General features: G+C 41.9%; 1 protein-coding gene across 1 annotated transcript in view; it reads right to left on the bottom strand.

Moving 5' to 3' along the window:
• Positions 1-22,198, bottom strand: part of TGS1 (trimethylguanosine synthase 1) — a 37,796-nt gene that overhangs the window by 5,951 nt on the left and 9,647 nt on the right. Inside the window, exons 5-12 of the mRNA XM_060035389.1 lie at positions 21,532-21,649; positions 20,671-20,757; positions 19,287-19,461; positions 17,234-17,540; positions 15,011-15,166; positions 13,250-13,393; positions 9,360-9,576; positions 8,361-8,439 (exon numbers count right to left, since the gene is read on the bottom strand). Of these exons, the coding sequence (XP_059891372.1) occupies positions 8,361-8,439; positions 9,360-9,576; positions 13,250-13,393; positions 15,011-15,166; positions 17,234-17,540; positions 19,287-19,461; positions 20,671-20,757; positions 21,532-21,649 (1,283 nt within the window). The remainder of the gene's footprint in view (positions 1-8,360; positions 8,440-9,359; positions 9,577-13,249; positions 13,394-15,010; positions 15,167-17,233; positions 17,541-19,286; positions 19,462-20,670; positions 20,758-21,531; positions 21,650-22,198) is intronic.

The raw sequence follows: 22,198 nt of genomic DNA, 5'->3' as shown, positions 1-22,198 counted from the left end.
TTTTATCAATGGAAAACCAGGCAATACCCAAACTTATGCATATTTATTGAAATTAGTTCCATATCTCTGCACATGGTAAATAGAAGGGAGATTTCTATGCTTAAGTGAATAAATCTTATTTTTTATTCGAATGCTACCTCAGGTTCTCACAGACATTATTTCCTGTTTCTCTCTTCCTTCAAATATTTATTTGTTGATTAAGACAAATAAGATTTTGAAAAGCCATCACTGTCAACAGGAGCACACTGGTGGCATGTCAAAAAAATTCTCCTGGGCATCAAAAGCTCACCTACATGCACCTCTCAGGAGAAGGATATAATAACCAGAGTTCACTAAGCTTCGTCCCTCACCCGTTACCAGAACAGGTACTGGAAACAGGAAGACTGTTCTTACATTCAACAAGTTCTCTAAAGCACAACAGACTAGAGAACAAGGAAGCCCCTGGTTAACAGCACAGGACTTGTATACAGCTCTGTGTGTGGCATCCTTTATTGAAAAACTTATCCGGAGGAGGGAAGGAAATATAAGCTTAGGTTCAGAAGCATTTGAACCTTCTCAATTAGCCTTAGGAGGCCAGCTTCACAGGCCCCCCCCCGCCCCAAGAAACAGAATGTACATGCCGTACAAGAATGAATAATACTGCTCTGACTGTCCAGCGGCAAACTTTCCAAGGGAAAGGCTGGCTGATAAACGTTACAAGCTGAACAGCTGTATCCTGAATTGCAACATAGGATTCAGCAGTGAATTTCACTAAGAACAGAGCTGGTCTAGAAACCTGGGTGCCGGTGGCTGGAAGAGAGAAGAGGATGCCCGTGGCAGATAAAGGTCGGCAGCAAGCTCTCATTCTGAGGTGAAGTGTTGGCCCCCTGTTGTCCGTCTCACCAGTCAGGAGTGAAACAACTGATTCCGCAAAAATTCTGATGCCCTTCGCTTCTCTTGTCACCTGAACTTCTGTCCACGGCTCCCGCTCTCATGGTGGCCAACTCTGTGACTGGTAACGAGGACCTTGTCAGCTGGAGACACGAAGGCACTAACTGCGCCACGAGAGAGACAAGCAAATGCCTCACGTGCCTCGTTCACGCGTCAGTGCGGGCAGGCCGACGACCTGGCTTGCTCGCTGCAGAGCTGTCACGAGGATCCAGTGGAACGCGCAGGGCACGCTGCAAACTCTAAGTACGAGTGCCACTGTGACAAGGCTCCTATGTTGCATCTAAATGCAGGGGACAGTCCTTTGCAGGATGAATGTAGTTCTGTAGGATGAGTGCCCTGAGTTTTAAAGGCTGGGCATTTTCAGGGAAAGCAGTTTCAGAGTTACTACTCGCACATGTACCAGAAGCGCAGTCTAGCTCTCAGCCCTCTTTCTGTTGTCTCCTGCTTCTGGGGTCCACACCTGGAGTTTAAGGGACCTCCAACTGTTGGGGTGATTTTATCACATTTTCCATATGGATACAGTTTTGGCTACATGAACGTGCTGCCATCAGACCAGATTTCTACTATGGAAATTTCATTTAGAGCAATTTGACCCAATTTCTTATCAAGCTTAATATTTAGAAACTAGTCAGGCCCCAATTTTCCTTTTATTGAATAAGCAGATTGCTATAATAGCTTAGAACTAATATTTGCAAAGAAATTAGTGGTAAACTTTTATTGTATTCAGCCAAAAATCAAACACTAAAAATGCTAATGAACCGAATTTTGTTATATTTAAAGTGTTTCCCCAAATAACAAAATTACCTAATAGTTTCCATAACTATAAATAGTTTTAACTATTCAAATGCATCTAATTGTACTCTTTTATATGGTAAGTTTTAGAAATGTTCCCTATACATAAGTCCTCCCTCCCTATCTCACAAAATAAACCATTAGAAGTGCGATGACTGTGACACTTCCTAGACACTGTGTGTTGGCTCTGATGGGAGCCTCAAGAATTCTGCTGACTAGAAATGTCTCTGGATTAAATCTAATGTCAATTTCTACACTTAGAGATACAACTTAATTAATCGCAGGATAAGTTTTACCTACAGTGTTGGGTTAATTTGTAAATATTTTCCTGCTCTATCAGGCAATGAAATAGGTGCGGTCTGGCCTGTTATGAAGCGTATCGGGGAAGTCATGGAAGGGTGGAGCATGCCTACTAGACAGGTGCCAGGAAGGCCCTGGTTAATTTTCTCAACACAGCCCTTAGGGATGATGCTGAGTGTTGCCCTGCCCTCTGTACTGGTATGAACAAGTTATAAGGAAAAGGAACTTAAATTAACTTGACTTGAAAAGTACAAAGGCTCTCACTTTTCTGAGTCATCACATTTTAAGAGTTACGAAATCAAACAAAGATAAGGATGAAAAAAACAAAAAGCAAAAAAAACAAGGATTAGGAGGCACTATAACAAACTGACCAGGAGCCACTCCTCTCTCTGTTCCTAGGTCTGTCTGGGAGACAGGACACCTCCTGTTAGACGTTCCACCCGCAGGGCTTTCATACAAACACGGTGTCTGACAATCGTTGCCGTGTGGCTTCTTTGGGGAGACTATGCATTCTACTCTGCTCAAACCTCTATCCACATTGTATACATTTACCACTTAAAAGAGAAGATTCTCATGTTTGGAAAGCATGGTAAACCCAAAGCTAGTACCGGCTGCAAATCTATGGCTGTCAAAGGAAAGAAATGAAGGAAAACACAGCAAGATACAGGCGTCAAGCAGAAAATATACAATAATCCCGCACTCCATCTACAGTGATTTCAATGAGTGAGATATACCTTGCCTCCAAAGAGCCTGAGTTTGACAGTGAGAGTCTACATAACAAGGGACACATGTCCTGGAATGAACCCCAAACAGAGGAAGGGAATAAGAGACTGAGGAAAAAGGCGACCTGGAAAAATATTTTACTAGATCCTGAAAACAATGAGACTTGTTACTTATATGGAAAGATTATAAGATAACTTATATTTGTATTGACTCCACTGTCAGCTTAACTACCCTAAACATAAATGTTATCCAGAGTACAGATCTCCCTGGATGGGAACTTAACTGTTCTCTATAGGCATTTCTATGAGAAGAATGTAGGCTGAGTCTCAAACAGCAGAGATTCGTAAACTTTTAGAACCCAACAACCCATTTGTCAGTTCAGGTGGCTGTGATCTTCTAAACGCTCCTCTGCTCCTCTGCTCTTTCTAAATCTTGGAGCACCGCCTCTTCTCTCATTTAAAAAATCCTACATATGGATAGGTTGTCTTCATTTTATTACAAAAAGAAAAGGTGATCTCCCACTGTAATTTGATCTAAATTCAATACCAATATAATGTGCTTGAAACCTTCAGTTTTCTTTTTGACTTGTATTATTCTCTAGTGTCGTTACTCCCTCTAGAGGTAGAAAATGTGAATGCACTACAAACCAGAATTCTGGCGGGGGTGTGAAGTAAACCAAAACGAAGGGAAAAAGTTAACTTTCTCCTTGGGCAAGTGTTAATTTAACTAGAAAAAAATGTGCTCGCTTGAACTTTCGCAAAAAATAGTGAATTTCCTATTGTCATTCAAGTACCCAAATATGCCCATCTAATGTTTAATATAAGGATCATCTAGCCTTTCATGAGACTAGTTAGGATGCATGATATCTTTTTTCTTTTTAAATTTTTTTTCTTTTCTTGATGCATAATATTTACATACGAGAAAAAGAGAATGATGGAATAGGCTCAGCCTTATCTGGGAATCTAGAACGCAGATCTGAGTCACATGAGTAGCAGATATTAGGTTTAACATTCAATTTGATATAAAAATGCAAAAAGCAAGGGGATAGAGCTTTTTCTTTTGTCTTGTAACAGCACAAAGTATTTGAGAGACCTAATGTTTAGATGCAATGGCTCATGGGTAGACAACAGGCAGCAAGATCTAAGAGCAGCCCCTGCTAACTCAGAGCAGGGGCTCAGACTCGTTAATTCTATTTCCTTTTCTTTTAACCCAGAGAATCTCAGCTCTGGCAGCACATGACAATCACGTGGGGGGTTTTAAAAGATTATGCTTGGGTCTCATCCCAGAAAATAAATTAGAGACAACCTTTCTCAGTAGACCCGAGTCTCAGTAGTTTAAAAAAGCTACTCAGCTGTGACTGTAAAACTCTTAGAAGAAAACACAGGGGAAAATCTTCAAGACATTGCATTTGGCAATAATTTCTTGGATATGACATCAAAAGCACAGGCAACACACAAAAAAATCAGATAAGCTGAACTTCATCAAAATTAAAAACTTTCGTGCAGCAGAGAGCACTATTAAGGGAGTAAAGAGGGAGTTCCCTGGCGGTCCAGTGGTTAGGACTCCGCACTTTCACTGCCGAGGGTGGGGGTTCGATCCCTCGTCGGGGAACTAAGATCCCACAAGCTGCTCGGCGTGGCCAAAAAAAAAGTAAAGAGGCAACCCATGGGATGAGAGAAAATACTGGCGAAGCATATAGCCGATAATGGATTAATACTCAGAAGATACGCACATAAAAAGATGGTCAACATCACTTGTCCTTAGGAAAATGCAAGTCAAAAGCACAATGAGATACCACTTCACGCCCATTAGGATGGCTATTACCGAACAACAACAACAAACAGAAAGTAACAAATGTTACTGAGATTGTGGAGAAATCAGAACTCTTGGGAACTGCTGGTGGGAATGTAAAACCGTTCAGCTGCTGTGGAGAACAGTCAGGTGATTCCTCAAAAACCTAAAACTAGAATTACCATGTGATCCAGCAATTCCACTTCTGAATCTATAACCAAGTGAACTGAGTGCAGGGACTTGACTAGATATCTGTACACCCATGTTCACAGCAGCCTTATCCACAGTCAAAAGGTGGACCATGGACCCTAAATGTCCGTGGACGGATGAATGGCTAAACGAAATGCAGTGTACGCTGACAACAGAATGCTACTTAGCCTTAAAAATAAAGGAAATTCTGACACGTGTTATAACATGGATGAACCTTAAGGACATTACACTGAGTGAAGTAAGCCAGACACAAAAGGACAGATATTGGACGATTCCACACACATGAGCTATGTAAGTATGAGGTATGCATGAGTAGTCAAATTTATAGACTCAGAGTAGAATGGTGGGTGTCAGGGGCAGGCAGTGGAGGGATGGGCAGTTAGAGTATAATGGGTGCAGAGTTGCAGTTTCAGCAGATGAAAAGGTCCTGAGACGGACGGTGGTGATGGCTGTACAACAACATGAATGTATTTAACACCAGGGACTGTGTGCTTAAAAATGACTTACGGTAGGGCTTCCCTGGTGGCGCAGTGGTTGAGAGTCCGCCTGCCCATGCAGGGGACGCGGGTTCGTGCCCCAGTCCGGGAAGATCCCACATGCCGCGGAGCGGCTGGGCCCGTGAGCCATGGCCGCTGAGCCTGCGCGTCCGGAGCCTGTGCTCCGCAACGGGAGAGGCCACAACAGTGAGAGGCCCGCGTACCGCAAAAAAAAAAAAAAATGACTTACGGTAAATTTTATCATGTATATTTTACCACAATTAAAAAAACAAAAAAGCCACTCAGGTGATTTAATTTGCAGCCAGATCTGAGAGAGACCCAGTGTTCCAAAGACTAAGCAGATGAACCAAAGACGGGAAAGTGTAACACATTAAAATAAGAGTACATCCAATACAAGTAAGTATTACTGCTTTCTGAGAGGAGGAAGAGAAAAAAAATCTATAATCTGGGATGTGTGTTTATAAATTAAATCCTGTCATTTTACAAAAAAAAACACACATATTTTTTTGGGGGGGAGCCGTGCCGCACAGCTTGCGGGATCTTAGCTCCCCGACCAGGGATCGAACCCGCGCCCCCTGCATTGGAAGCGCAGAGCCCTAACCAGCGGACCGCCAGGGAAGCCCCCAGTTTACAAATATCAAAGCTGTCTATTCTCTCCTCTAGAGAAAGCATGACATCTTTACCTATTGGTCCTCTTCAGAATCTTAGTAATGTTTACATTCTTTCCACGATAACTTTATGACAGGATCTTCTAAGTAACAGACACACGACTTTTTGAGGGTTTATGGGCTAGACGCACTGTGAAAAATGCTTTATCCCTTATTTCATTTGTTCTTCAAAACCACCACCAACAAGTGGCAGGGCTGAGACGGAACTCGGGTCTGACTCTCAGTGCCTCTTTTTCCAGCCCATCACCGGAACATTAGCCACATACTCCCACTTCCGCGTCACTGATGTTCTGGCCACACCTTCTCCTCCACTCCTCCAGCCAAGTCTGCTTTAGCTTAAAGTCTGGTTTATCTGCTGTATGTATCATCCCGGGCCTTTCCTGAAGTCATCCGGCAGAAAGCCAGCGTTTTAATCTCTGCCTTGCTTAGGAGAAGGCTGCGCTATCACTAGCTTGTAATCCGGAGAAGGTGCTGAACTAGCGCGCCTGCTGGCTCTTGTAAGACAGGTCTGGAGACACAACAGAGGGAAACCACCAAACAAAAGAAACCTATGGAGAGACCTGGAGTGGCTGGAGAGAGAGAGGGAGGGAGGGAGGGAGAGAGAGAGGGAGGGAGGGAGAGAGAGAGGGAGGGAGGGAGAGAGAGAGGGAGGGAGGGGGGGGAGAGAGAGGGAGGGAGGGAGAGAGAGAGAGAGAACTTGTATAGGACGGAGGGCAGTGCCTCTGGCCGGGGGCAGGAGGCAGTGGCTGTGGGAATTGAAAACAGGAGGGAGGAACACAAGGAACGTGAAATTCTGCTCTCGCTCTTCCCCGCCCATCGCCGTGGCCTCGGCTCAACAGCGTCTGTGCCGCGCCTGCAAGCTATAGCTGGAAAGCGAGGGCGGCTGAAGAGAAGCTCTGACGTGAGAAGCTGCGAGAAGCAGGTGGGGACCCGGCCCTGCAGCTGCCCTCTCCCACCCTGCTCTCCAGACATCCTCGGGCTGATGCCGGACACTCTGTGGTGAAGGAGTACAGCCTTCAATCGCTGCTTTTGCCCAGCCTCCTCCCCAACTGCAGTCCTGAGCTGGCGGGTTAGCAACCCCAGAGCTCACCCACCGCCACCCCTGCAGGTGGCCACTGGGGTCCACACAGCCTTAGATAGCGGTTCGCAACCCAGGATGCACATCAGAATGACCCAGGAAGCTTAAGAAACTGGTTAGATCGATTTCGGGGATGGGTCTCAGAGAGTCAGTTTTTTACAAATGCCCAATGATTCTAAAGGGCAGCGAGGTCTGACACTCACTGGATTCTGGCCTGGCCTTTCTCCTTCTGCGTTACTCGAGAATAGCCAATAGGCACTAAGACAAGACATCTGAGGACCACGAGTGCTTCATGGAAGAAGAGCAAACAGGCCTAGAAATTATATCAAACGCAGAAAGGATAAAAAAGATTCATGATTTAAACTTCTTACAATAATAAAAATATTCGAGTGCAAAAGAAGAAAACAGAACACAACGCAGAAACATTAGGTGTAAAGAATATAAAAAACACAATAGATAGGATAGAGAGAATTTATATATAAGTGAGGAATGAAGACCAGACTGAGGTAATCTCCCAGAAGGAAAAAGGAGACAAAACACCAGAAAATACAGTTATGGGAGACTGAGATCCACGTAACAGATGTCCCGAAAAAGGAAAAAAGATGGTGAGAACATAGTTGAACAGATAATGGAGATAATGTCTCCAGAACAAAGCATGAACAAAGCTCAGTGACAGAGCTGGCTCTCAAGTACCATACGGGAGAGGAAGGAGAAACTGGCGCCCAGCAGCACCGGAGTAAATTGAAATATCAAAGACAAAAGGTTTTCAGTAGAATGCTTCGCACAAAGCAGACATGTAATAAGCGCTTATAAAAAACACCAACAAAAGCATGAAATAAAGACATCATCAAATCTTTGTGAGGCAGTTATTATTCTAGGGAAAAAACCCAACATGTTTAAAATAAATGTTCATGATAAGAACGCAACAAGGACATCTGAATGTTAGTCAAGTGTCCTATGGTTAAAACTGTTCCTGGACACATGGAGGTTTTATTTGTCTGTGGATTTCTATCTAGGCTGCCATTCTGAGGAATACCTAAAACCTGTTCTCAAGGTAGGCTGCAGTAAAGAGATCTCGGCTAGGCTAGGCGTGCACATGTGAAACACAACACATTCATCCTTTCAGGACACGGAATGAAAAGCCCAGAGTGCTCTGTTTATGTTTATGCAGGCCAGGAGCCGTGGAGACGAACAGGATGAAACAGGCATGGACTTAACTGCTAAGCACTTCCAGTTTTCTAATAATAGTCAAAAAGCCAGGGACTTCTCATGAACATGTTCTCAAGTAAAGAAAGACCCTGTATCTTTTTCGGTCCAATCTCTGTAACAGTCACACAAGAGGCTCATAGAAGTTCTTCAGTAATGGCTTACCTGGTCGATATTAGCATTTCTTGGAAGAAAATAAATGATATTATTCGTGATCTTCTGGGAAAGTCTGAAAATTTCAAAGGTGGACAGTAGTTAAGGAAAAGTAACAAAAACAGTAGTTAATTTCTGATCAGAGATATAGTCTTCACTTACTACATCATAACCCAAATGTACTCCGACATGTAACAACACCCTCTAATGGGACCTAAAAGAGAATGAAGTAGCATACTGTCCCTGATGGGTCAGGGATTAGAGGTTAAATCTATTTATTCAATTATCCTAGTGGTAGGAAACCAAGAGCCGGAGACACACACTCTTTCTTTTGGCCATTTCCTGGGTTTTGTGACAACAGGAAGAATAGGAAAGCACAATACCCCCCTTTCTAGTAAAGAGTAAAGACAAGTAACTCTGTCCACTGTATTTTTCTAAATTTTACTTAGCAATTTAAAACACAATTCCTGTTAGAGTCATACCTGACTCCTTTGGGGAGTAGAGGTAGAGAAAGGGACAAATAAGAAATGGTGTTCTTTATGAAACAAGGGTTTGCTTCAGCGTCCTGGAAGAGTAACAGGGAAACTTTGGAGACACAGAGGATTCAAGTCAGTGTGAGCTGAAGAAAAGTTAGGGGATAGTCACCCAGACTCTAGGGACAGGTCTTGAGGAAACCCCCATTTCCAGACAATAATTCCACGCAATTAATGCCTTTTAGTTCTTGTTTTGTAATGGTACAACTGGAGAGCAACCAATGGAAACATAACCTCGCAGTTACATAAATACAACGTAACTTTTGGAGATCACTCACCAGTTAATTTTTATGCAAAACAAACTGGAATCTATCAAGTGCTATCAGCTGCTAGCTCTCCTCTTCACTAATGTCTTACACACACACACACACACACACACACACACACACACACACACACACACACACACACACACACACACACACCTTCCTCTCCACAACCACTGCTTGAGGAAACTCTAAGGGCTTCCGAAGGATATCCATCAGGGGACATCATGGTGCTGATGTCAAAGATCTCGGCGGTGGCGTAGTCTGGTCCTCCCCAAGGCGGGCTGAGAAACACGACGTCAGCCTTTAAGTGAGAAGCCAGCTGCAGGAAGTCTCCACAGATGAACTCAATCTTGTCCGCTACCCCGTAAATTTCTGCATTATGGCGAGCGAGATCGATCTTAACAGGATCAATATCAACGGCGATCACTAAAGTGGGAACAAGAAAGATGAGTTAAATGATGCTGATTATTGGTTATATAGACTAGTTCATCTTCTGAGCAGTCGGTTTATTTTCTGTGCAAGACCCTTTTTAAAAGACTTTTTAAAGGGAGGTTAGGCCATATATATGAGAGAAAGAATTAAACACTTTGATCACAACTAGAAAGATTCACTTGTGTGGTACCAAGAAAATGTGACTGAAGGGTGTGGCCTTCAGAGCTGCCTCAGTCAGTCAGCCCACTGGGCCGAGGCAAGTAGTGACGGTGGCCACCCAGCACCCACTGAACCCGGTCTGTGGTCAACACCGTGCCCTGTGCTGTGGACAGCCGAGCGGCAAACCCTTGGGAAGGCGATGGCTGCATGGAAAGCCTATAAAAGATTTCAGATAAGACCAATTTCCTCAAAATGAGGCAACTTCCAAAGGAAGCCAAACTTGACAACTTCTACTGAAAGGCAAAATAAAACACATTCTGACAAACCGATATAGCCAACTTATGAAGAAGAGATGTAAAAACATCTGCTGGTGACGTGTAATGAGACATTTTAGGTAGAGGGAACAGATGTTATGTTTTCACCACACGGGCTTTCATTTAATTTATTGCAATTTCGTAATTAGCAACACAAACCTAAGTTAATTCTGGCGCACTCGTGTCTTGCAGTAAATTACTCAGGTGCACCTGTACGTGCACCAGGATGTTAGTGGCAATATTTTATACCTGCAAGGGCTAAGTGGAATCCTGATACATACACCATGGTTGTCAAGGAAACAACTGCATTCCAGAAAATACTGGTTTCAAAATTTGTTAATGCTTTTGAGAAATAATGCACTAAATAAATCACTTGAACAGTGAATACAAGCACCAGTCATGTTGCAAAATCATGCATCTGCAACTTTTTTCTGTTCTAAAAAAAAAAATTCATATTTATAAAAGAGAAAAATGTCCTTTTTAAGCTGCTTAATCTGCTACATTTATAGTATAGAGACAGATGCAAAGATATACTGACAATAGCAAAAATTCAACAGAAAAAAATGACTTTCAACACCAAATGTATTCAGTTAGTTGTCAAGTTTTCATCTGCGCTCCCCTCGGAGGCCGTCTTTGTTGTCAGGCCTAAGAGAGTGCAAGCAACTTAATCTAGCACGTGAAGGAAGTGCTGACAGATGCTGGTAGATACTACGTAGAACTGTGCTGTCCGATAATGGTGGCCACTAGCCACATGCGGGTATTACCTTTAAATCGATGCCAATTAAATACTATTAAGAATTTAGCTCCTCAGTCACGCAGCCAAATTTCAATTGCTCGATGGCCACATGTGGCTAGTGGCTACCATGCTGGGCAGTGCAGATACATTCCCATCATTACAGAAGTCCTAATGGGCAGACCTGATACAGAGCCACTGGAATTCATATAAAGGGGGAAAAAAACTTTAACAGCAAAATGCAAACTCTGGGAATTCTCTAACCATTCAGTTGAGAACCTGCATAGACAGCAGCTATGTGGGTGGTAATCGGTCTGACACAAAGGGATCGTGCCGACCGCACACGCCATTTTCTCATGTGTATGCACATGCGCGCATGTGTACAGCTGACCCTTGAACAACACGGGTTGCAACTGCACAGGTCCACTTATCGGTGAGTTGCTCTTACTAGACGTGTAGGACAGGACCACGTGATCTGCGGGGGGTTGAATCTGCGGATGCAGAACGTCAGGTACAGAGAGCCGACCATATGTTACGCTCGGATCTCTGAGGTGGGGGCGTGCAGTGTCAGTGCCCCTAAGCCCTGCATTGTTCAAGGGTCAAGTGTGTGTGTGTGTGTGTGTGTGTGTGTGTGTGTGTGTGTGTGTAAAGAGTAATTGATTACATGCATATGTGTGTACACACACACACACACACACACACACACACACACACACACAACTGTACTTTGAACTCCCTGCCCCAGTGGAGTCAGCTCGCCCACACTAGGGCAGCACCCACCACGACTGTCAGAGCATCTGTGAGCTCCTACTGCTTCGGGTAGAAGGTCCCGGGACAGCACGCTGTGAGCACACTGAGGACTCCTGAGCTTCCGGCTCACAGGCTGCACCCGGCAGGGGTGGAGTCTGGGTGTGCCTCCTTTTCTTCCCAGGGGCTGGAGATCTGCAGGTGTGAGTGATGGGGCTGTGATGGAGTCGGGCAGAAGCGGTCTTCTTTAGCTTGGGACCCACATTAGACATTTTCTTTTACCAAATGTGCACTAAGCTACAGAGGGCCTTGGCAACAGATCTGTATTCGTAGAAATACAAAACTACAATATGGACTGTTTCTGTAATATTCCGAAACAATTTCCAGATCTATCTGCTGTTTTATCAGAGGGTAGATATTTTAATTCATGTTACAGTACAATGCCAAATGAAGACAGATTTTACAACTTTTGAGGAAAATATCATTTCCATGCAATAAACACTGATTTGAGCTCATAGGAATGGCTTATCTGGCAAAGGCAGAGAAGAACTTTAAGAGAAAGTAGTAAATTCAGGAAAAACAAGAAAGTAACTACTATTCCAGTAAATGTGAAAACAGCTTTCATCCAGTCTCTCAGGAGACCACACACAGACAGCAAAGGTCACGATGCTCCGGAGCACCGGAGTGACTGCATGAGGCCACAGTCCATCAGCACTGGTCTTAAAATCAATGTGGAGCTGCCTTTCATCATTTCCTAGCTCCTATATTATGCTTTCCAGAATCGTATGTTTTCCTAGTTAACATAAAGGACTTTATATAAATCAATAAGACAACTGAAATCTACTGAAATGGGAGCTTTATATATAAAGACATTGGTGAAAAAAAGCATCTTCAGAGTATGACTTAACAGCTGCTATCTCTAAAATATCACATTATACTACATTTCAAAAAGAACTGAGAAAGAAAGGGGATATCAGATACAGAGAAAGCCAAGTAAAAGCCCTGGCTTCCCGACTCCGCTAAGTCAATTTGGGCAGACTGTCCAGTTTCATAAAGCCTTCTTTCCCCTGGGAACAGCACATGTTCTGCCTACTTGACACAGCTCTTGGCAGATATATACTGATACATCAGTAGTTTAACAGAGGTTTTCTTTCTTGTGATTCTGAAGTCAAACAACCATGAGGACAGTCCAATATTTAAAAGGTTCTTAGTGTCTTAGGATGTCAGAGCTGAAAGGTATCACAGAGGTTCTCTCAATTTAATGTCTCCTTGCAGTTAAGGCTAAAGGATGTCCAAGGTCAGCCAGATGGTGAGGGGCAGAGCTGGGAGTCCCTGCCTACTCTTCTCTTCTTCCAAAGAACAGTCTCCCATTTTCATATTTTTAGTTTTCTATAAGATGCTATAATCTTGGCTCCGCCGAGCTGTGTCTGTATGATCTTGGGCAAGTTGCTTCATCGTTTATTTCTTGGTTTATTTGTGAAACACAGATAGTAGTAAAAGAGACATATCACAAGATCGCTGACTAAATAAATACATATTAAGCACTTAAACCAGTATACAAAGTGTATGCTTAATATATGTTAACTATTATTGTTAAATATTTGCCATTAAATTATCAATGATTAAATCTCAGTAGAGATAGGCTGAAGCAAAATGAAGCCTTTACTGAATAAAGCGAAATTAATTAATGAGTAAACTGCTGATGACCACTTACCTCTCTTTCCTGTTAAGGCAAACTGAATGGTATTTCCTCCAACTCCACAAAACGCGTCGACTACGGTGTCACACTGGAAGGACTGGCTGACCCTGCCGGCGATGTGCTCAGCGATCTTCTCGGGTGTAACTGAAAACCAGCCCTCTGCGAAGGGAGGGGGTTTCTGTTATGACATTCGGTGGCAAGAAGCCAAGCCAAACACAAACACAGCAAACATGATTATACACTAAATGCTTAAGAGAAAATACTCAGTTTCTCTTTTCAAAAAATTATGTATTATCTAGTTTGAAGGAAAAGGTCTAAGGATCTTGTTATAAAAGGGGCAGTATCATTCCCAGACCCAATTTCCACAGAAACAACCACCTCAATTCTTGCCTGATTCTTTTGCAATATCCCTCCAACAACTGAATGCAATTCTGATTTTTCTGTCTGAAGCATTAACAACTGACTACCTATCATGGAAAATGGAAAGTTAGCTATTTTAATTGACCAACTCCCCAAACGTCACCGAGGTTCCTAATTATTTAATTCCTGGAGGGGAAGCAGGGAACTGCATCTGTACGGGACACTTAGCAAAATCGGCACGTGTGTGAAGGGTCAGAAAAGCAAGGAAGTGACAGCAAGACTGCAGAGCTGTAGGCTCAGCAGAGCCTTCATCACTTTCAGAAATGAGGTCCCATGTCCGCTCCACAGAAAAAAATGACACTGCCCTCCTTCTTTCCCAAGAGAAGGAATTTATGTTTTTCAGAAAGATATTTCTCTGAACAAAATGATGCACCGATTTTCCTCTTCCCTTTCTTCATCAAAACTTTAAATGGCTCCTCATTGCTGGAAGAATAAAAACATAAACTCCTTTTATAGAATTAAAAGCTTTTCTCCAGTCTTATTTCCCCAACAAACTCTTATGTACTCTCCCTGATACAAAACATTTTACCAGTAATTTAAAGAGGCTCAGAGAAGCCCTGAAACTCCACACAGATCAATACCTCCTGATTTGGACAGTTAATAAAGACCAATGTTTAGGTATAGCCCCAGCATGAAAGCAAGCCTCAGTTTGCGCAACTGAGTTTAAGTTAGCTCTTCAAGGTCATGGTAGGAAAACTTGAAAAAGAATTCAAATTTTCCAGTGTTAATTCATTTACTTACATCTTTCTGCACATCAGATGTTCTGTTTAATAATCTATCAATTGCTTTTGCTATCTATCCTAAGATGCAAAAAATACAGATTAAACCTGAGTCTGAAGTTTAAAAAACACATATGTACCCAAATTGAGAGACACTGTAGAAAATAACCGGCAGCTGCTCTCTGGAAAATGTCGAAGTCATGAAAGACAAAGCAGCTCAGGAACTATCCCAGATTAAGGGAAACTAAAGGAACATGAAAATAAATGTGATACCTGACCCTATACTGGAAGAAAAAGAATGCTATAAAGGACATGATTAGTATAATTGATGAAACTAGAGTACTGACTTGTTGATTATGATATTGTAACAATGTGAAATTTGTAACTTTATCACTGTGACATAAAAATATCACTGTTCTTAGAAAATGCACACCAAAGTACTAAGGGGTAGGGGCAACTGGATCAGAAAACATACCTACATACATGCATACAGAGAATGACAAAGCAAATGTGGCAAAATGTTAAAAACAGCTCAATCTGAATAAAGGGGATATGAAAATTTCTTCCTATTCTTGCAACTTTTCTATAAGTTTGAAATTATTTCAAAATGAAGTTAAAAATTACATATACACCTTACCTCTGTCTAATTTAATCCCGTCGTCGAAGCGAGAGAAGAGCCTGTATCTCTGGGCCCAGTACTTGGCCAGCTCGGGCACAGCAGTGATCTCAGGAGGCAGACCAATCCCCTTTCTGTTCTTGCTTTTCTTCTTCTTCTTCTTCTTTTTATTTTCAGCTACAATAAAAAAATAGAAATAATACAGATGCTCACTATAGAAAGAGGAAGTCACAGGTGAATTTATCTAAAGTGTGGCCACGGCAAATAGCTACAGTTTGGGACTGCACTCCAGCACACGTATGCAGCCACACGCCGGAGGGTGGAGGGCACCTGGAAACAGCACTGGCTTCAGGTTATAGCCTCCACTTGGCCACTTCTTGGCTCCTTGAGCTTGGAAAAGTAACCCAGGCTCTCTAAGTTCCAATTTTTAATTCCTCAAAAAGAATGAATGAATGGGTAGCATTTTAGCTACTTACTTCACAGGATTGTTAGGAGATGTGGAGAGGTACTATTATAGGTATAAAAGTTATTACATAAGTGTTTCTTAGATAAAGTTGCTTTAGTGGGTGAATTATGGAAATTCAAGCATTTCCCTTCCCTTCTTTAACACAAAAGCTCCCAAGGGCTGATTAAGCTCTAACTCTCAGACACATCAATCCTCTGAACTTAGCCATGACCTACAAGTCCTACAGCCTCTGAGAAATTGAAACAGGGGTCACTAGCTCCATTCAGTGGAAAAGGATCTCATTCATTCACATTGACTTTTTCTTAGATAAATGATTTTTATTTGTTTGGTTATTTGGTTTCAGTTCTGAGCAGATTAGATGCAGCAACTTAGAAAGACAGGAGTGCTGTCATACCCAAGTAGGATGACAAGAATTGATGCTGACAAATAATAAACATTAAAGTAAACATTGAAACGGTCCTCAAACAAAGGACTGTGTCCTAATACGGTCATCTGATCAGTGCAAACAGCAAAAGGTGCCGTCAATAGCCAAGTGCAGTGAGTTCCTCAAGAGAGGAGACACTAAGATTTTGAGTCAAAAACTCCTTATTGTGCAAGACCATCCTGTACAGGACTTAACATTAAGTAATCTAAAGTACGAAATGCCAGAATCCCCCAGATCGACCTAACCCATCTTCCAAATACCCGAGATGGTGGTATCACCCCAGGTGAGAACACCAGCCTCGTGACAAGTGGTGCTTAGGGAGCTAGGGTAGGGTGGAAAAATGGGATTTAGAAATCACACAACTTGGTACCAAGTTCTAGCTTTGCCACTTACTGGCTGGGTGATGTCGGGCGAATTTCTTATTTTCTCTAAGCTTTACTTATTTATAGAACAGGGATGATTTCACCTATCTCAATGGGCTACTTTACAGATTAAAGGAGAATAAGGATTCTCATTTCAGAACTCTCCAAGTGCCACGTGAACATCAGTTGTACAACGGCAATAAAAATGTTAAACTACCTTAAGTATGCTGTTTAGAAAGGCAAAGAAATATATAATACAAAGATCACAGGTTTACACACACACACGGGAAAAAAAAATCAAGATTCAAATAAGGTATTTTGCTCAATACTAAATAAGAAAGCATCACAAGTATAATTGTTTCATTAGGGCAAGTCTGAAATAATTCATCAGTAAAAATGAATACTATGTCAAATGAAAATTCCTGCCTTATAAAAGCCATAATGTTCCACTGAGTATAACAATTATAAAATAAATTCAAATACTACAAAAGGGCATAAAGTGAAAATGCTACACTGTTCTTCATTCATCATAGCCAACTACTGTAAATACTTTTTTATGTCAATGTACCATCTAAAACACAAACATCACTACCAGCCACCATCACCACAAAAAAACAACAAGAACAAAACAATCATCCAAAAGAAAATCAGGGCAATACTAGATTTCAACAGGAATCAAAGGGACTGGCACCTTTAGCCCAGGGAACAGAGTGGTGGCGGCAGAGACCAGTCTTAATGGCACAGACGGAGGTGCTCAAACAGCTCCCCCTACTCTTTGGTCTTTTATTTTATCATGCTTGCTCAGCCAAGGATGCTCTGGGTGCGAAACCACGGCCATCAGCACATTTACACTAAATACGCCTTCTTTCAACTTACGAATAAACAGCAGTGAATCCTTAGCTATAGATGGTTCGTAAGTGATAACGAGGGAAAAACATATTTAAAACAAGGAATTGAAGTCCGTTAGCGAGCGGGAGCACATCTAGCCTCACCTTCGGCTTCTTCCTGAAGACGGTCTGGTGCAGCCTGGGCGGGGCAGTCCCCCTCATCTGGCACTGCTGCTGCTGTGCTGTCCCTGTCAGTTTTCTCTGTTCCCACTTCCCCAGCTGGAGACATGGCACGACGCTTTCCGGGTTCCGGCTCACTCGTCTCCGGTGGGTCATCCCCTTTTCCAACAGACACTTCTTGTTCCTCTGAACCACTGCTTGTGCACGTATCTTGCACATTGTTATGAGAAACTGCCTCCTGCGATGCTTTGTCGTCCATTGGTTCATTAACCCATTTTAGGAATTTTTCTACCTGAAATTTTAAGATGTTACAAGCATGAATTAATTCGCAATTACACAGAATATTTCCACCTGCTTTACCATTTGTGACTTGACAAGCTGTGTCACAGTATTAGCTCTGATAAGTACACTGTATCACACAAGCTAATGTGAATAAGTAATTCCAACCTAATTACACTTTGCTGTCTGGATGTACCATGACCTTATTAAAGAGCTCTTTAAAAGGAAAAAAAACACATCAGCTTAAACACAAGACTATGACCTTCCTGTTAGCAATTAACACTAAGAGGGTAAAGCTCTACTGTGCCAGTAACCTTCCATTAAGTCTTCTAGCAATATAACCGTAATACATATCACCATTACAAATGTACTTACCTGTTGTTGAGCCATTGCTTTTAGCTTTTCAAATTATACAGAATTTTCTGCAATGGCCCCAGCTACACAACCTATGTTGAATGGTACTCAGCATCGACGATGAATTTACAAAGATTTAGTGCCAATCTGTAAAAGCAGTGCTACCTTGAAAAGAATGCGAGCTGCCTTCTAGTGAGGCGGTAGAGCCAGTAAAATGATGCCAAGAACTAAGTTTCTTCTCTGAAATGTCAACAAGGCTCAAGGTCAGATGATACATACTTCCTTGCAACCTTCTGTGACAAGAATATGCTTCCTAATAGATCTTCATGACCTTCCTAAGAGTCAGGAAGTGAGAACAAGAGTAACAGAAGATGGACATGGACCACGGCTCAGAATCTTCCTTTGAGGGGACTGTGCCTGTGTATCAATGGGACGCCTAAGAACACAACAGTCACTTTAACTTTCTTCCTCGGCAATTACGCGGCAGTTATGTTTCTGCTCTTCAGCTACAGATGAATGTATGGGAATTATCACATCCAGCACATTATAAAAAGGCCCGTCGGACTGACTGAACTGATACTGGGAAATTTGTTCCAGATATAACCAGGGCCACTAAAATATTAAAATATGACCAGTAACCAACCAATCTGAAATATAATAAAAATAAGACCAGCTATAAATTTGTAGCATGTTTTGGAAAAACGGTGACGTTAAGGAAGGATAACGTACGCTAAGGGTAAAACAAAGTCATCACGGGGACCTGAGACTTTGTTCCATTGCTCTGTAGAGCTGCTGGAGAGGTGACAGATAGAAAATTCTGCTCACTGGATGGGGCTGTTTTCCTATAATGAAGAAGGATCACTCATCAAACCGAACAAAAGTAATTCGAATTACTTTTGTTTTCCAGGTACACAGAAGGCAGGTACAACGAAGTCTAAGAGAGGGGATATAAATACCCCAGTTAACAATGTGAATCACTAAACTAGCCTTGAGGCTCGTGCCATTTGGATGAACTCGATAGTGCAAAGTCTGATCGATCAACTCTAGAAGACCTCAAGATTACGCCTTTCAATAAACGCTGCATCAGAAATTGGACTTCCAGGATCCCCCTTAGCCTGAAACAGACGAGCTGTTACTACACACAAGGCGATTCTACCTATTCATTGTTCCATACACTACTCCTATGTAGCTTTCAAAACATCCCCCTCTCATATCAGCCCCAATTACCCTTTTTTCAAATTTAGTTCACACAGGATAAGCCTTTAGGAAGCAAATGGAAAAGAATTTTAGGTACCTTTATATCTGGGTAGAAACAGGGTTCCTGTTTGCAAACAGAAACTTGAAGGAGTCAAAGGTCACAAAAATGAGCCTCGATTTGTAAGTATAAAGCAAAGCTTATACACACCTTACTCAGAGTTTTGCTTTTCTTGAGAAGAGTTTTTCCTGGCTCCTCAGTGAAGAAGATGTGTTTGTGTTTCATATCGATCTGTCTTCTCATGTCCAAGTACTTTGCCTTGTACTTCACATTCCTGTGCAGATACCTGACCCTCCGGTGACTGACATTTGAAATTCCACCATATCTGTGACCAAAGCAAAAGAAGTGGACTCAAACCTCAGGGTCTAAGAATCTGCTTCCTCATATGAAAGGAGAAGAAAACTAACAGTTTTCACTATTTTCCTATTAGCAGCCACTATTTTAATTTCATTTTTTTAAATTATGGAAATTACGAAATAAAGTGAAAAATGCAGAGGACTTTTTAAGGTCTAGCTTGTATGTTAAGTCCCAAGTAAATGTGAAACACCAAAGGTGGGAATATCAACATATCTTACAGATAACAGAAAGGAGAAATTACATTATAAAATGTAATAAAAAAACCCAGCAGGAAACTATAACCCCAATGCATGCTGGGGAAATATAATTTTTTCTCACAGTGAGGTGATGCCAAAGCTCTTTTAACACGTATCTGGATATGTTCAAATTGTCTTAAAAGCGGCCACTAGATTCTTAAATCAATATGAACTAACCTAAGAAGCAAACCCCCCATTACTAAAATAATTAGAGAACCTGCTGATCTAACCATCTGAATTTTTCCAGTCCTAAAAGATATATGTCTGCTATGAAGCCTTCGCTGACTCTATTAAGCCTCACTAATTGCCTCTCTTACGGACTATTAGGGACCAACAGTGTAATATATAATTTAGCACTTATAAACAAACTCTGAACAGTTTGGTTTTAAATGTCAGTTGTTATCTTCTACCTATATTATAAACTTCTTTATAAAAAGTGTATCTTATCCTTCTCTTTTAAGTGAAATTGGGTGCTCTAAAATAGAAGAATAGTTAAATCCCAGGTAACAGAATAAATCTCTATGAGTATATACCAGCAAGAGCTACCTAAGTAATTTCTCAATAAAATTACATGTGGGTAGAAATAAATTCTGCCAGGGATTTAAATGTGGCAGTTATCAGGAAAACCCTTTATATTATTAACTTTTATGAACTCTAGCCTTAAATGACTATATGGCTGAAGTACACAGAAACGATTACAATTTTGTAGAATAAAAACATCAGATTGCTATGAAGTGCAACTGAGCTAATACATGTGAATATATCAAATGTACAGTGATAGCTCTACAATTCTTACTAGCAAGAGAGGTTAGTGTTTTAATTGTAACACCTCAAATGTTATGAAATACATCACCATTATTCGCTATCTAAATATCAGAGAGCTTTAGGATAGCTGAAGTGGTTAAGATTTCTGGATGACAACGGCATTTATGGAAAATTACTTTTGTCCTGAGCCGTGCTTGAATCCTAGAAGGGAACCGTCGACATCAAAGTCTGAATCTGGGTTTTCATCGATGTCCAGTTCATGGCTAAACAGATAAACAAAGCCAACAGTGGTAAGTCATTATCTCCAGAGCCCAGCAGTTCAGGCAAGTATTAAAAGGTACATACAGTCAACCCATGCAGACTTTCCCACCACAACAATCAACCACAGGTCACAACCCAGGAAGACAGGAAGAAGAGTACTTGAATCAGGATTTTGCAAATGAGACTGATTCCCTAGCAGTGTCCGGGACACAGCAATAAGCGCTCAAATCTTAAACCACGTCAAGTAGTATCTCTATTCCTGAACAAATATAAATTTCCCCCTTTTCTTTCGGGAAAACACCAGTTAACCTGCAGCCTTAACTAATCTCCTAGGTGATATCTCTAGAGGTTTTCCTTAAAAACAAACAAGGAAACATTTGAGAAGTATCAACCCAACCAAGAAAATTACAAAAGAGAAAATATTGTTAAGAAGGTTGTGATATAAGTAACTCAGTAATCCCCACCTTTGGGGGATACCTTCTAGTGATCCCTACTACCTGGGCAACAGCAACAAATGCAAACGATGAGAAATAACTCTTGCAAATTACGTTAAGCTCACTGAACGTTTATGGAGGACCCACAAGAACGTACAAGGGCCCAAGAATATCAGTGCACACAGAGCCTCTGCCTCTAGGGACTAGTAGGAACCAGAGGCGTTAACAAGCAACATATACCGTTTGGAAGGCACACGGCAGAGGCCCGCTTTTATGTACTAAGCTACTGAGCCTCTAACGCTTGCTGACACGTTCTGCACAGAGACGCAGTGTGAGACTTGCCTCCGCTTGAGGTTGCTTGGCTTCTGCTCAGGCGGATCTTCGCCACTCTCATCTCCATCAGTGCCGATGAGGCGTGGGCTGTCTTTGACTGTGTTTGCTCCTGATGACTCTTGTGAATCTAAAGAGGCAGAGGCACTGCAGTTGATTTCCGCCCTTGGTTTGACAACGCTGGTCATTTGCAAAGGAATCAAAGTACGCCGGGGCCTCTCCTGCAATGAACTCATGCTAGACCACATCTATCTATTCCACGCATCCACGTGCAGAGTGTGCAGCTCGGTCTATTCAGGTCTAAAAGTTTCCATGACCTAACTACTTAGAAAGTGGACTACAGGGAATTCCCCGGTGGTCTAGTGGTTAAGACTCGGAGCTTTCATGCCTTCACTGCTGTGGTCCGGGTTCGATCCCTGGTTGGGGAATTAAGATCCCTCAAGCATTGAGGTGCGGCAAAAAAAAAAAAAAAAAAAAAAAGTGAACGATAAAACTACTTTTTCCTCACAGCTGTCTAAATCTGTACAAATTAATCCACAAAGTTACCTCTGTGATAGCTGTTAGCTACCACATTTTGATGGGATTCTAATCTAAATGACTCTAAAAATGGCATGATCACATTTGATTAAAAATAACTTCTCTTTATTAAGAAGCAAATACATCTAACTGCCTCTAATAT

This window comes from Delphinus delphis, chromosome 17, assembly GCF_949987515.2.
Source record: "Delphinus delphis chromosome 17, mDelDel1.2, whole genome shotgun sequence".
NCBI classification, from domain to species: domain Eukaryota; kingdom Metazoa; phylum Chordata; class Mammalia; order Artiodactyla; family Delphinidae; genus Delphinus; species Delphinus delphis.
This window is presented reverse-complemented; position numbering and strand designations above follow the sequence as displayed.